Source organism: Dreissena polymorpha, chromosome 15 (assembly GCF_020536995.1).
Source record: "Dreissena polymorpha isolate Duluth1 chromosome 15, UMN_Dpol_1.0, whole genome shotgun sequence".
Lineage (NCBI taxonomy): Eukaryota > Metazoa > Mollusca > Bivalvia > Myida > Dreissenidae > Dreissena > Dreissena polymorpha.
The window spans coordinates 15,955,588-15,972,033 of record NC_068369.1 but is presented as its reverse complement, the minus strand read 5'-3'; the positions used below and the strand labels follow the sequence as shown (position 1 = coordinate 15,972,033).

Genomic DNA, 16,446 nt, shown 5'->3' with positions numbered 1-16,446 from the left:
GCTGAACATGCATATCGAAGCAGACTTTAAACCGCACCTTTCATTGGGGAAGATCTAAAGAACTCTTCCGCAGTGGTAAAGAAAATGTGACCTCCCGGTCGCAAGGCGGACACCATATATACTACGCCACGGCGACCTAAACAAACGTCGGTGTTTGATGTTGATGCGGTATTATCTGGCATTGACTTCATCTAGTTGTACACACTATCAAACCAATAAAAATTGTGTATCGCTTGAAAGGCTGAGAATTTCTGAAGTATGATACACAACATAAAATAAAAGATTCTCTTGTAGTACAAGCTTTTCAACTGGCTGTCTCATCGCTTCTTTTTGAATCGCCAACTTTTATCGCGAAACTGCCTTTACACTTGTTTTGATTGTATTTACCAAGTTTAATTATGAGGCTGTCTTATCAATTTTGTTGACTGTATTTGTTTCATCACGCGGCTGCCTTTACAATTCTGTTGATTATATTTGCAAGGTTTCATCATAAAGTTTCCTTTTCAATTTTGTTGACTGTTTTTGACAGGTTTCACCATGAAACTGCCTTAACAATATTGTTGACTGTATTTGCCATGTCTCACCATGAAACTGCCTTAACAATATTGTTGACTGTATTGCCATGTCTCACCATGAAACTGCCTTAACAGTATTGTTGACTGTATTTGCCATGTCCCATCATAAAACTGCCTTAACAATATTGTTGACTGTATTTACCAGGGTTCATGATGAAGCTGCCGATATTCGATCAAGATCAGATCAAGGACGCAGACGACATGTTCGAGGACTCAGTTTTCTGGGTTCTCCATGAAGAAGAGCACCTGCCCATGAAACACGGCGGGGAACAAAAGTAAGATGCTAGGTCAAAATAAATATTATGTTAGTTTCCGCTAAGGTATCTTAAGGTATCTTAAACTATCTTTAAAAAGTTAAATAATGTAAAAAAAAATGTTTCATTCATACTCTTTTTTTCTTAAGATACCATCATCACAAAGTTTGCGTATAAAAAAATACGATTGTTTAAGCGAATATATAATTCAAATCGATGCAAAGTTCTTTTGATCAAGTTGGTGTTTTTAAACATACATTTATAAACAAATCTCCTTCCAAGCGCTTCTGGTATCCAGTAATAAAAATACAAAAAAAATGTAAATGGTGAAATCTTTTATATTATTTGGTTACACAATTAATACATTAAGCCGCGATCGGGGAAAACTGATTGTAATGCATGTGGGTAAAATCTCGTCCCATATTACTTATTTAAAGGGATCTTTTCACGCTTTGGTAAATTGACAAAATTGAAAAAAGTTGTTTCAGATTCGCAAATTTTCGTTTTAGTTATGATATTTGTGAGGAAACAGTAATACTGAACATTTACCATGGTCTTGTATAGCCATTATATGCATCATTTGACGATTTTAAAACCTAAAATTTATAAAGCGTTGCAACGCGAAACGATTGAATAATTTGGAGAGTTCTGTTTTTGTCGTTAAATTTTGTGAAACTACGAAGATTGCTTATATAAGGTATAAAATACTTCAAATATATGTACTCGGCGGAATAGCTCAGTAGGCTAAAGCGTTTTTACTTCAGGACTCTGGCAGGACTCCAAGGGTCACTGGTTCGAAACCTGGTCCGGGCAATGTTCTTTTCCTTTTTTTAATTTTATTCTTGATTTTTTACTGGAGCTTTTACGATCCAATGTTTACATTTATCGATATAAAGCATTTAATGAATAAGTTAAAAAATGCCAAAATCTGTGAAAAGGCCCCTTTAAGTCATGAACAGCACTTTACGCTGTTGTGTTTTTCGTTTAAATGAAATCTCTTCTTTGCGAAAACCCAGTTTACGCGGAAAGTTTCGTCCCGGATAAGCCTGTGTAAATGCACGTGCTAATCTAGGACGATACTTTGCGTACATGCATTAAGCCCAGTTTTCCCAAAACGAGGCTAAATTGTACACAGTTTAACTATGTTTTTCTACGGATTCAAAGGGGCCTTTTCAAAGATTTTGGCATGCATTGAAGTTTGTCATTAAATGCTTTATATTGATAAAATGTAAAGATTGGATCTAAAAAGCTCCAGTAAAAGAACAAGAATACAATTTCAAAAAAAAAAGAGAGCAACCCTCAACTGGGCTCGAACCACTAACCCGTGGAGTCCTTGTGGAGTAAAAGTCTACCGCTTAGACCAATCGGCCATCCGTGCTCATACAATGAGAAATGTATTTTATACTTTACATATGCAATCCTCGTAGTTTCACAAAATATAGCGACAACAACAGAACTTGCCAAATTATTCAATCGTTTCGCGTTGCAACGCTTAATAATTTTCAGGTTTTCAAATCTTCAAAAGATGCATATAATAGATATTTTAGAGCATGGTATATGTTCGGTATTACTGTTTCCTCAGAAATATCATAACTTAGATAAAAATTTGCAAATCTGAAACAACTTTTTTTAATTTTGTCTGTTTACCAAAACGTGAAAAAAGCCCCTTTAACCCATCTATGCCTAGCGTCTAGAAAAAAGGCCCTGGCAATCAGCGTAGACCCAGATGAGACGCCGCATGATGCGGCGTCTCATCAAGGTATGCGTTGTTTGCTTAAAAGAATTTCTGCAAGAAATATTCTAAATATAGAAATAAATATACTAGACATCCCTTAGTTTGGAAATAAATTGACCCAATTTAGAAGGATGTGAGTGTTTACTAGGCTTAAATGGGTTAATGGATCATTCTTGCATGTACATTGTGTTTCAGTGGTGATAAGCACAAAGAAATGGAGCTTCGACAGCGAACAACTGTGGGCGAACATGGCATACATCTTTAAACGTGGGTTACCCTTCTAAATGGAATTTTGGTATCCGAGAGTGTGTTTTTTCTTATATCATTGATAAGTACGGGCTGCGAATTTTGAAGGCCTTTGCAAACAGTTTGGATCCAGATGAGACGCCACTGAACGTGGCGTCTCATCAGGATCCAAACTGTTTGCTATTCTGATAGTAATGTTTGAAAAAAATCGAAGAAAATGCTAATTTTAGAAATTCAGCAGACGACATTTTAGCAGAAGACAAATTTCCCAGCATGCAAAGTGTTAAAGTAAACTGAGTGCTATAGTGGAGTGATACGACCCTTGTTATTTTTAGAAAAGACAATCAGTCAAAAAAATATCGTTACCATGGTTCTGATTTAAATCGGGTCACGCTTAATATTGACCAACTACTATTTTGAAACAACTACGTTTTTTTTAACAAAGTATGTATGCAATATATGTACATCTTGTCTTATTTCTTTAAAAAAGAATAATTGACCGATCGGTCGAACGTTTGCAATTATGCCTGTTTCTTAAGTTATTATATATTTGTTCTCAGTTGTATATATATTTTTACTTACTTATACTAAGTATATACATATGTCGTGCATCACATGGAAATGCATATTTTGAAATGTAATTTAATACTTATGTAACCCGGCATGAAATGATGCAGTTTAAAAATAAATCCTGACTTTAAAATCCTTGTACAATCTAACCAAATTTTAACTTAATAATAAACATACATTCAGATGCTTTGAGCAAAGCAACCCAGCTATGAGTGGCATAATAATAAATAGCCAAAGTGGTCCGTGTATTTTCAGCCTTTTTATAAGCGGCCAAGATGATGCGACACGGGTTTCCACGGAAAAGGTCCGGAATGAAAAAGACAGCCTGAAGTATACTCAGCGAGTGCTTATAAACTTTACTATAGCATGGTCACACAATGTTGTCACAGACGAGTCATCGTTGAATGAATGCATTAAACAAATACCAGAGTGTCATTTGAATTAATTAAATCATCAGCCGAATTGTCGCAAAATGCAAATGAACCCGCCGAAATATGTATCCCTGCATAAAGGCATTATGGTAGATTTCGTCACTTTCGTGCAAGACCGTCATAGTACAAAAACGTTAGAGCCAGAAATAAATCATAAAATATAATTCAGACAAAAATTACATTTTGCGAGACTGGTAATTAGCTACAGCGATTGATGTTTTCTTATACTAAGAAAATAATTGTAATCAAATAAATCAATACTTCCTAAATACATTATACCGTGAAATATATATGTGTTTATAGACATGTATCCAATATAATTAATTTGCTATAAACGTGAACACAATATTAAAATGTATTATGGTACAAATATGCCTATCCTAAAAGTGTAATGTTCACTTTATTCAGATGTGTGTTGTTTATATCAATGTCGATAGCCTATATATTCACATATGTGTTAAGATTATCATGAAACGCTAATGTCATTACAGAGCAAAGGTTTATTAATCAATAACTCCCTTTTTTTCTCTGTGTAATTTCTGTTTCTAGTTTTACTGTCAGTGCTGCAAATGTAAACACATTTAAATATTTGTTTATTTCAGGCATTTATTAAAATCTTGTCAAATAGTATAATTTTATTATGTTATGTTGTTTTATATGTATATTATATAATGGTATTGTAGTTTGCATTTTATATAGTTCTCTTTTTTGTAAACATTTGGTATATGTTTATGTTTAAGTACAGGTATATAACGAAAAATAAGACAATCAATAAAAATAAACAAAACGTTTTGCCGTTGGCTGCTTTCTTACTGAATTGCGCTGGTTGACATTTGAATGTTTATTTTAATCCGATAATTATATAATTATATTTTTTATTTTTAAAGAGTACAACAGAACGCTCCAAATTATTCAATCATTTCGCGTTGCAACGCTTTATAATTTTCAGGTTTTTTAAATCGTCAAAAGATGCGTATAATGGATATTTTAGAGCATGGTAAATGTTCGGTATTACTGTTTCCTCAAAAAATATTTTAACTACAACGAAAATTGTCGATTCTGGAACATTTTTTTATATCAATTTAACAAAACGTTTTAAGGCCCCTTTAACAAATCAATGGGCGTCTTCCATTCCGCCCCATCGTGTACTTAATGACCTGTGTACTAACGCGAAAGAAATTGTGGGTAGCACTTCTTTTACGAGTGAAAAGTGAAAGCGAAAGAAGGTCAGGTAATCGTGCTTATGATAATCGCTATCAATCTATAATAGAGATTCAAAATCACATTTAAATATAATTTAATAACATTTCTTTAAACAACATTCCGTTTTAAACACACAATAAAGCCAATTTTTCTTTCAATACTAACATTTTCATTCCTACGCAGAACTACTTTGGCGGAAGCATAATTCCCTAAACCAGGGGAATGTGATGCGTCTTAGTATAGAGTTGACAATAACGTAGTGACGTCACCATCTATGTATAGAATGATTCCGCCCTACTAACAAACGGCCAATACCGGACCGTAGGTCAGACATGAATTGGTTAAACGGATCACACCATCCAACCGTCAGGTTAAAAGCGATATACTCCCTCTTCTTAAAAGAATGTATACTGTCTTATTTTAGTTGTTCGATTGCTGATCAACAAGTATATTATATCGAGAGTGCAATACACTATCACGCATTTGTTGCGTAACCTCGTTGATAGTGCTCGCTACAACAGCGGGGTTAAATTGGATATGACTGGAAAACGCTCTTTTGTTCTCAACAGATAGCAGCGATGTATCATGTATTCTCAATTGTACAGGCGATAACAGCGCAATAGTATATGGTTAAGCTTGTTATGGCCCCGGTAAGGTGGCATATAGCAGTTGAACTGTCCGTCAGTCCGTCCGTCCGAAAACTTTAACATTGCCCATAACTTTTTCAATATTGAAGATAGCAACTTGATACTTTGCATGCATGTGTATCTCATGGAGCTGCACATTTTGAGTGGTGAAAGGTCAAGGTCATCGTTCAAGGTCAAAGGTCAAATATATGGCTTTAAAGCGGCGCAGTAGGGGGCGTTGTGTTTCTGACAAACACATCTCTTGTTCATATTCATATTTCTCAATTTATAAAACGTTAAAGATGAGTTGCGAAAATGATGACTTTGAAATAACGTTTGAAATTAACGCTTCTAAATAATTAAATTGAAAACAAAAGCTAAACTATTGGGTGTGTGTTTTCACTTGTCAGTCGCATATTCACCGCATGTAATGTGTGTTATTATTGTCAAACCACACAATAGTGATATATGTACAAATTAAAATACGAGAGTTCACATCATATGTGTCCTCACCTGGCTTATAATTTTATTTCATCACCATCGAACTAGATCGTTAGATAAGATTTTAAACGCAGTTTTCTTTCGAAGCATTGTAATCACACATTCATAGCCGCGTCATGCGAAAATTGGTCTTATGGCGTTTCGGCTAGAGTAGCTCAAGCCCAGCCTGTGCATTTGCGTAGTCTGGTCATAGGCGGTGCTGTCCGCTATAAAATCACTTAAGGTTTTATGGTCTCATGATGTATCTCTTGACCAGACTGAGAGATGCGCAGGTTGGGTGGGCTATAGCTATAATGGGCGCATATGGCATAAGGCCCATTTTCGCATGACGCGGGTCTTTTTAAATCTCCTTACGAGTTGTAAATGGCATATTTTAGCTCAATGCATTTCGATATAAAATTGAATTCAAAAAAGCAAATACAGCAAACTGGTTAATAAAGGTAGCCTATTCATGCGCTCATGAACGCTTTCCAGACGTGCTAACCGAGTACGGAAACATTTGTGGTTAGATAATTTAACGATTTTCTCTTAACGTGACAATGAAGTGTTTTTTTCTCTCATCTTGAGAGCAAAATTGTGTCTATCGATAGTCAATTATGTATCCCCTGAAGATTTAATGACCGAGTACAGACCCTGAAATTATGCAAGATGGATTTTAACGCATAATTGTAACTGGGCCACAATTTGTGTCTATGTATCGTTTGAGCATGCAGAGAGGAGTCCGGAATTCCGTGCATTGAACAGTGTTACATCCTTTGCGCTGCGCACAGACACAGTGATGAAATCAAATTTCAGGGGATTTCTCTCGATTCAGCCTATAAAATATTCAAATGTATTCATTCGTGCCTGCTGGCGTAATGTAGAGGTCATTTAAGGTGAAATGTTGGGTAAAACAGCTACGCCGCAAACGCGCACGAGTTTTCTATACCGATGCTAAGGTAAGAGACTGATTGACACCGTATGAACTACTAGGGTAACAAGAAATGAATCAACAACAAAGTAAGGGTAAACAGCGCTGTCTTTATGACTACCTAATTCGTGAGTAAAAACTACTGCTCGCATATTGATTTATTTGCTTATTTTCATCATTTATCTTATTGTATATTTTGAATTGTATATGGTGCTAAAAAAGTTTTGTAAAGGGAATTTCCATCATGAAATTATATTCTTAGCGTGATAGGTATTCGATAGTCCAACAAATGCATGCATTCATTTAATATGATAATGATCGCATTTTTTAACCGGTTCTCATTATAACATTTTAATAATATTTTTAATACTTTCGTTCTGAAAAAGATACATGTTGTTATTCTGTTTTAATTATCTATATAAAAGAAATATTATGAATGATAAACACACAATTCGATCTGTGCGTTAAGACACACTCTCTATCAATTGGAATGGGTTGTGTTCATTTCAATGTTGCGATTTAAAGGGGCCTATTCACAGATTTTGGCATGTTTTGAAGTTTGTTATAAAATGCTTTATATTGATAAATGTAAACATTGGATCTAAAAGGTTCCAGTAAAAAACTCAAGAATAGAATATAAAAAAATAAGGGAAAAAAGAGTAACCATCAACGGGGCTCGAACCACTGACCCATAGAATCCTGGAGTAAAAGTCTACCATTTAGACCACTCGGCCACCCGTGCTCATACAATGACGAGTGTATTTTATAATTTAGATAAGCAATCCTCGTAGTTTCACATAATATAACGACAACATCAGAACTCTCCAAATTATTCAATCGTTTCGCGTTGCAACGCTTTATAATTTTCAGGTTTTTAAATCGTTAAAAGATGCATATAATGGCTATTTTAGAGCATGGAAAATGTTCAGTATTACTGTTTCCTCACAAATATCATAACTAAAACGAAAATTTGCGAATCTGAAGCAACGTTTAATAAATTGTGTCAATTTACCAAAACGTGACAATGCCCCTTTATAAAGCTATAACATAATTTTGAAAAATGAGCTGCGTCTAAGATTATGCAATAGTGAGCAACTTTAATGCCTTCAGCGCTTTGATTTTAGTATTACACTGCAAACCGATTGTGTGATTGTAACGAGCAAAGTGCAAGGTAAACAACTGTGAAATATTTCAGACAACGCAATGCCGAGTTACCCTACATGTCAGTACAATTCAGTGAATTACTTCCCTTAAGCAATTTTAAAACAAACACTCATCAGTGATTACCATTCAAAAAATCAATGTTAAATCCAGTTCACTTAATAAAAATGTCTGATAACATTATAACAATCAAATTAAATGATAAAAACATTGTATAAATAACGTATAATGTCAAATTTAACTCTACACCAACAATTGTTTTAGCACATAAAAATGATATAAGAAAAAGTAATATACACCAGTTTATCACGCCATACAGTTGAACGTCCTTATCTTGGGTTGCGAGCTCAGCCAATGAACGTCTAGTGAGGTTGAGACTGCTGACAACAAACAAAAGATAAAAGCACGCATCGCTCGCCCTCGTGGCGAGTCGGATGCAATTTTTGGACACCTTTTGGTAAACACTAGAAATACGTTTTAGTGGGAAGGAAGTAAACCATTGTGAGTTCACACATATTGTTTTTTACACGCATTCTTTTATCTAGGCAAAGATGTAAACGGTCGATAGGTGACATGTTATGCTTTTAATCAAGAAATACCGCCCCAGTGGGTATGATGTTCTCCTACAGAGCGGGGCGGTGGGAAGGGGTAGACAAGGGAGGATGGTTGGGGGTTGAAGCAATGATGGGGATTGGTCGAGGGGGGGGGGGTAGAGGAGGGGATGGTTGGGTACAATGGGTTATGGTGGGGTGATATGGGTTAAGGGTCGGGGTTAGAGGAGTGGACAGTAGTAACGATAATAGTTCTTTCATGCCCTGTAGCTTACCCACAAACTGGTTTCAACCAGAGATGTGTGTGTGTGGGGGGGGGGGGGGGGGGGGGGGGGGGGGGGGAGGGGGTCGAAGCAACGAGATCCTTCTCTTACGGTTGATTTCTTATCCACCAGCATGGCAAAACCAGTACTTACGATCGCCTTCCTGACAAGCGTCCCGCATAGAAGATAGGGATTGGGATCAAAGCTGTAAGTGAAGGTGTCTCATATGTCAAACAGTGGATGAACCTTAATCGCGTGGGTTTACTCTGTAATAAACACACACTAAACGTGTATATGGACATTTGTTGTTTTCATTTTTAATAAAGACTAAATCTATTTTTTTCCATTCAATCAACATTTTTGTTACTTCAGATAAAAAAGTTTGAAAATTTTGAAATAAAAAGTTTGGGGTAATCGAACTCGTTCTCGTTACTTTATACAAAAATGTTCACTATGCACAAAAGTTTGTTCAGTATAAAAATAAAAAGTTCGGGATACCGAACCCTTTAATGAGATATAGAAAAATTTCACACAGGTCCAGCGGTCAATTGTATAAACAGTGGTTAATATTAACTCTAGTAACTTGATTAACGCAGTTATTTACATGGTTATGTTACCGCAAGATATTTGTATTTGTATAAACGATGGTTACTTCGTTGTAACCTAACCGTTGAAATTTGTTAACTTACCACAGTAAAATTACCAACAATGCAACCCTGAAAATTACGTCGTTTTCGCGCGATTTGTCAGACGAACATTGTCCAATATGGCCTCTGACTCTGTCACAAAAAAATAAGCGAAAAACGGGCTAAACCCTATAGTGACCGAGAGGTGGACGTTTTTAAGAACTTAATGAAAGCAAATCTTCATAAACTCAAAGCAAACGAAAGCGGCCACTCGTTACCTAATAAATAATGGACACCATGCTCGTTAGAAACATGGTACAAGACATTATTTAAAGCCCCATTAACACTCATAATCAACGAATATTTAGTAAAATATTTCATAAAATAAAGTTAACCCATACAAAATCATTGTTTCTTAAAGCTATAGCCAAAATGTGAACGCTAGATGCGGTCTGATAACATAGATTCAACAAGACCACCAGACCACATCTAGCGTTGAAATTATGGCTATTATATACGGAACACTGATTTTGTATGGGTTAACTTTATTTTACGAAATAATTAACGAAAGATTCGTTGATTTTGAGTGTTGATGGGGCTTTAAAATGATCTGTCTGGTTATGATGTCTATTTTACGAAATAATTAACGAAATATTCGTTGATTTTGAGTGTTGATGAGGCTTTAAAATGATCTGTCTGGTTATGATGTCTACGCATTGAAACGCAAAACTTATAAATTTATCGGGATGATTTAACTATTGTGGTTAGTCTACATTAGCGACACGGTAATTCACATGGACCGAAGTTCAAGTAGGGTGCAACGAAGCAATACAACGAAACGAACACATACCGTACTTTTTAAAATATGTTGTCACAAGATTTATTATCGAATCCCCGGTGAATACAGTTTCATGCTTTTGTACATATTTTCACGAAATTTATGATCGAATCCCGGCTGTATTTAGTTTGAAGCCATAAAAGTGTGCGTTTTGCAACACTGCGTTTTGCAAGATAGAATCTATACATGTATTTGAAATATAAAATGAGCAAAATAGACATAAAATAATTCTTGGAACGAAATCACTTGCATTGAGTATCAAATTAATTGAAGTTTGTATTTGAATAGCTAATATGTATTTAATATTCATGCCATTAAGCATTAAATATTGGGGACTTACAATGATAACTTTATCTGTTTCAAGTTACCGAATTAATATACGTAACATCACTAAAATTATGTTTCAATTAAGCTTTATTTTATTTAATTCTTACATAGTTGATAAGTTTACTTGTTGTTTTGTTCACTTAGCTTACTGTATCTTATACATATTGAAGAGTACAGAAAACAAAACATTGTTTAAGCTTTGATCTTTGGTTAACCTTAAATCTTAAATGCAGTCAAACAGTCTGCGCTTAACATACCGGTAATGTTGCACTCGAGAAGTAGAAGTTGGTTGTCAATAGGGGGCAATAAAGCGATTAGCGATGGTAACTTTTAGCCAGACAGAGCTTGAATAGCGAATATTTTATTGTGAATTTATAGAACGTTTTAACGAATATCTGGGCAAATTGTCTCATATCGGGACGCCGGAACAATCCCAAAACTGGCGGGACTGTCCCGTCGAGATCAGGCATGTATGTTTTAATTCCGTTATCCATATATCAAATCAATGAATATCTAATCAGAATTTGGTTTTTCAAATCTAAACCAATTAAATCGTTCTTAAATGGTTCTATATTCCAGAAAAAATAGCGAGACCAAAAGCATAAATATTATCGATGGAAAGTAATCCAGATCACTTATAAGTATTGAAATAAATAAGAATTATGGTAATGTGTTTGCCCGAAATATCTTACATCTAATGAAACTAAACAGTATTTATTTAAAAAAAGAGCATAATAATCCATGGTCTTAAAAAAATATTACTCTATCCTGTTTTTCAAAGCCGCACATAAGATACGATTTATAGTGGCATTTGTGGCAATTGTTCATAACATTTTTGAAAGTAAAGAATACAGTATCAACTTGTATGTTGTGTATGCGAGATAAACAGATAAATTCACAACTAACTTTTTTTATTTCACATGTTATTATGAATATGACTTTAATTCGTTTTACTTAACAGGCGATTGGGTGTTTGTGATTATATCTCGATTCAAAACGATTTTATCGAATCATTTATTGCAGCGGAGAAAATATATCTCGTATAAAATTCCTGTTAATATACTTACATCGTAGATCAATGTCAACTGAACCCATACGTATTTTGAAACAAAGGGTCACAGAATTAGCTCCTTTAACACATGTTAATTTGTAAATCATAAGAGTCAATACCAGTCAAAATGTAACAAAGCTGAATTATTGGTAGATAAACGTTGCAAAAAATATGCATACATGATTACAATTGTAAATACTGCAAGGGAGCTAACAGTGACGAGATTGTAAATACATGTTTAACAGTAGCGTCCCTTACCTAGCGCTTCTTATTAACATACATTTTTACTGACGTATGTTAAATTAAGGTTTTGACTTACAAATATTGACCTTCATCAGAGACGTAGATTATCTACGTCTCTGCCTTTATCAACATCCAGTCAAATGTCGGAGACAGTTTCCGTAAGTATGCACGAATTAATGTTAGTTCTACAATGGACACTTTCAAACCTGATGAGAATGCAGCATTTTGTTTCACAACGATTATAACCGAATTTTGCGTATGAAGTTATCATATATAATGATAGAAATGTTTACAGGATGCAACAGTCTCACACTCAATGGATGTTGTAAGAAAACCTTCACTCTCAGAAGCTGTGTTTATTTTCAACAATTACTTTCATATTGCATTTTGTGCACAAATATATTTTATATAATCTAAGTGACGCCATTCCTTTCCATTCCCTTGTTTATTTACGAAAAGTAACTAGATATACTGTTATATTTAGATAATCATTTAAAAACATTTGGGATATGATAAGCCAGTGATCCAGCAAACATTGTGCACTCACTCTTGACCTTATCGGCTTTTTATTGCATAAACCACTCTTTGCGGAGAAAATCCAGAGATGGACGAAGTGTTACGATATATTTAATCGTAACACTTCGTCCATCTCCGGATTCTCCGTAAAGAGCTACCTTATGCAATAAATAGCCGGTTGGATCCAGAGTGACGATTGATTGTGCACTTTCTGAAACGTAATATATCCCGTCTCGAAGGATACCAAGATCAGTTCGAGGACAGACTGTCTGGAAATCTTCTCCTAGAGCTAACCTCATGATCGGACACCCCGGTCTATTCATTACGTTACTCTGCATTCCTAGATAGAAGAGTGGAGCGTAATTATCAGCCGTGGGTATCCGACGATGAGCCAACCTAGGCTCTCGATTTGCCCTTTTGCTATTTAGCAATAACATTGTCTGATCCCCATGTTCTTTCGAAAAAGTATCCTAGTTATAATCGCAATAAGATTCAAAGTGGGATTTGAATGTGTGTACAGAATATTGCGTTACAGAGAAAGACTAGCATATCATATAATTTCAATCTTAAATAACAAATTCGTGACTAAATCCAATAGGCCATGTGAGGACACATAGTATCATATGATTAAGTACCATTCATAGCTACGTACATAAGTGTTACATTTGAATATACATGTACACGTAAACTTGTACTAGATATTTCCTGCATGTCTAATTTTTAGCGAAGGCCAGCATATGTAAGTGTATAAAAGTGCATTGGAAATGTGATGTACTAGTATACTATGTATTGATTTCTAAATTTTATAAACATGCATTCAAAATCGTTTGTATTAATAAACAATACACTACATAATACACATGCAATGCCGTGGATAAGTGAATAACACCATAAACAAGTACATTGTATAGTTAACACTTGTGTTCAATGCAATTATTTAGAAATGAAAATAATCAATTTTATTTTTCAAAATCAGGATAAACGCAGAATCTCATTTTTTAAATATATTTCGTACTTGTCATTTTAATCAGTCATGTGTCAATAAATTGTATTTTTAATAGCTGCAAAAATATGTCAGTCTTATAAAATGATGAACGATGTTTTAATATAAGTGTATTAATGTCAAAATGTTTCTCTTCTAAATAAAATACAGTGATCAAAATACCTTTTACCAAGTCTGAGATGAAAATGAAGACGCAAACACGATATTTTTTTACATACACTCTTTATTTATTTTAAAATAAGCATAACTTTTGATATATTTGTATTATCCATTTATTTTGTTTAGATTGTGATTTAAATACATCAAGAGTTTCTACAAGTACTATGCCATTCTTTTATTGGTTTTGTTTTTATGAATATAGTATAATAAACGACGTTAATTAACCTCAGCGATTTTGTTCGATGAATGAATGGTCTTTTCCATCTGATTTTACTCCCTCATACCCCTCCTCCAGGTTTTAATTCTTCATATATCTATTTTTTGGACACACTGTCTATTCCTTCTCCTCTTGCTCATCAAATCATCTCATCTTCGCATGTGGTCCCGTCTTGGACATAAGCCTTCCTTCATGCGTCTCGGTTCTGGGCTGCCCCCGCGTTTTAGCCATCTGCTTAACATCTATATCCATGTCTCGGCGCCAAGTGTTTTATGTCGCAATCGATGCTTCTTCCTCTCGGGGTTTCAGGTGAGTGATTGTCGTATCGTATTGGCTGCAAACTTGCGAAGGGCATGACCTACCAAACGCCAACGTCTCTGAATGATGTTTTCTTTCAACGGGCTGCTGCTTTGTCCTTCTCCATAATTCTTGGTGGTAATCTTGTCTTACCAGTGGATCTTGAGGATCTTCCTGACTAAGACCTGAATTTTCTTTGTAGCGGTGACCGTGGTTTTCCAAGTCTCTGCTCCCTAGATGAGTATTGGCTTCTCTATGACATTGAAACGCCTAATCTTGGCGGTAATGCAAGTCTGACTAGATCCCCACATGTTCTTCAGCTGATTAAAGGCTGCTCTTGTTAACCGATGCGAGTTCTGACGTCTGCATCCGTTAAAACAGGGTTGTCCAGGATTCTGCCGAGATAGTTGACTTTGTCCAACTCTTCCAGCGCCTCGCCTTGCACAGTGTATGGTGTGTCGTTGGATGCGATCGTCTTTAATACCTTGCTAATCCCTCTGTTGATGGCTAAGCCCAGTCTAACTTCGCTACCTTTTCCTGCGCCTGTTGTTGGGTGTGAGAGAGAAGGACCAGATCGATTCTGCAGATCATTCCTTCATAAGATTTCCTGATGAGTTTGGTAATCTTTTCTTGCACCCCGTAGTGCCTCAGTAGTCTCCAGTGGGACTGCTGGTCAATGCTGCCAAACGACTTCTCACAGTCAATGAACTTTACTCATGAGTGTGAATTGATGATTGTTCCAGAATGATGCACAGGGTTGAGATATGATCCGTGTATAGATCTCTCTTTTCGGCGACCGACTTGATAGTCACGGAGATGCAGGCCTACTGCATTGTTATTCGGTTCATCAGGATGCGAGTAAACACCTTTCCTGGTATGGACAACAGCGTTATACATCGGTAGTTGGAGAAGGAACTGATGTCGTCCTCCTTGGGGAGTTTGATGAGGTATCCCTATTTCAACTCTGTTGGTATTTCTTATTCTTCACATATCTGGCCGTTAAGCGCATAGAGCAGCTCCATACTGGCCTCAACGTCAGACTTTAGCGCGTCTGTCAGTATGCTGTCAGGTGCTGCAGACATGCTAATCTTCGATTTCTGGATGTTGATTCGGATCTCTTGGTGACGATAGTCTGAAGCAACATCTGCCTCGCTTGGCGCTTACATTCCGAGATCATAACAATGCACAGTGTGTCAATCTGATTTTCCGTTTACAGGTCTGGTGACACCCAAGTCGCCCCGTGTATCATTTTGTGCATGCTTCCGATGCCCATGTTAATTGTGGTGCACATGTTGGTGGATCTCTCACCGGTGTCGGTCATCTCGCCTAGCTTCCCCATAATCTCCTCATATCCTCGGTTGTGATTGCCGATTTTGGCGTGATAGTTACCTATTAGAAAAAGGGAAATATAATTTGTATGGCCCACACCCAAAGTGGGGGACATATTGTTTTTGCCCTGTCTGTTGGTCTGAACGTCTGTTGGTTTGGTCAAACTTTTACATTTGCCATAACTTTTGCATTATTGAAGATAGCAACTTCATATTTGGCATGCATGTGTATCTCATGGAGCTGCACATTTTGAGTGGTGGAAGGTCAAGGTCAAGGTCATCCTTTAAGGTCAAAGGTAAAAAAGTATAAGCGGCGCAGAAGGGGACATAGTGTTTCTGACAAACACATTTCTTGTTTATTATTATTATTATAATTATAATTATTTTTATTATTATTATTGTTCTTGTTCTTGTTCTTGTTTGTATTATTATTATTATTATTATTATTATTATTATTATTATTATTATTATTATTATTATTGCTATTATTATTGTTCTTGTTCTTGTTCTTGTTTGTATTATTATTATTATTATTATATTATTATTATTATTATTATTATTATTATTATTATTGCTATTATTATTATTATTATTATTATTATTTATTATTATTATTATTATTATTATTTTATTATTATTATTATTATTATTATTATTATTATTATTATTATTATTATTATTATTATTATTATTTAATTTGTTTCTACATAGTATTTCTAAGTTATACATTTAATTAACTTATTTCCTTTATTAATTCTATTTTACAATTATTCTGTTCTGGTTTAATCCTTCATCATTTTTTGTTTAGGTTTTTC

General features: G+C 35.2%; 1 protein-coding gene and 1 non-coding gene across 4 annotated transcripts in view; both read left to right on the top strand.

Annotated features, from left to right (window-relative positions):
* The window catches only part of LOC127861245 (ammonium transporter Rh type A-like), a 42,928-nt gene extending 38,485 nt beyond the window's left edge, over nucleotides 1–4,443 (top strand). For 2 of the 3 annotated variants that reach the window (XM_052399656.1, XM_052399658.1), the window contains exons 9-11: nucleotides 721–850; nucleotides 2,760–2,831; nucleotides 3,636–4,443. In XM_052399656.1, coding sequence (XP_052255616.1) covers nucleotides 721–850; nucleotides 2,760–2,829 — 200 coding nt within the window. In that variant the 3' untranslated portion in view covers nucleotides 2,830–2,831; nucleotides 3,636–4,443. Of the gene's footprint in view, nucleotides 1–720; nucleotides 851–2,759; nucleotides 2,860–3,635 lie in introns of all 3 variants that reach the window. The other variant, XM_052399657.1, reaches the window with a different exon arrangement.
* Nucleotides 4,444–8,534: 4,091 nt separating this feature from the next.
* Nucleotides 8,535–8,663, top strand: LOC127861319 (U4atac minor spliceosomal RNA). Its single transcript, XR_008040172.1, has one exon. It is a non-coding gene; the product is annotated as a U4atac minor spliceosomal RNA (small nuclear RNA).
* Nucleotides 8,664–16,446: the final 7,783 nt, after the last annotated feature.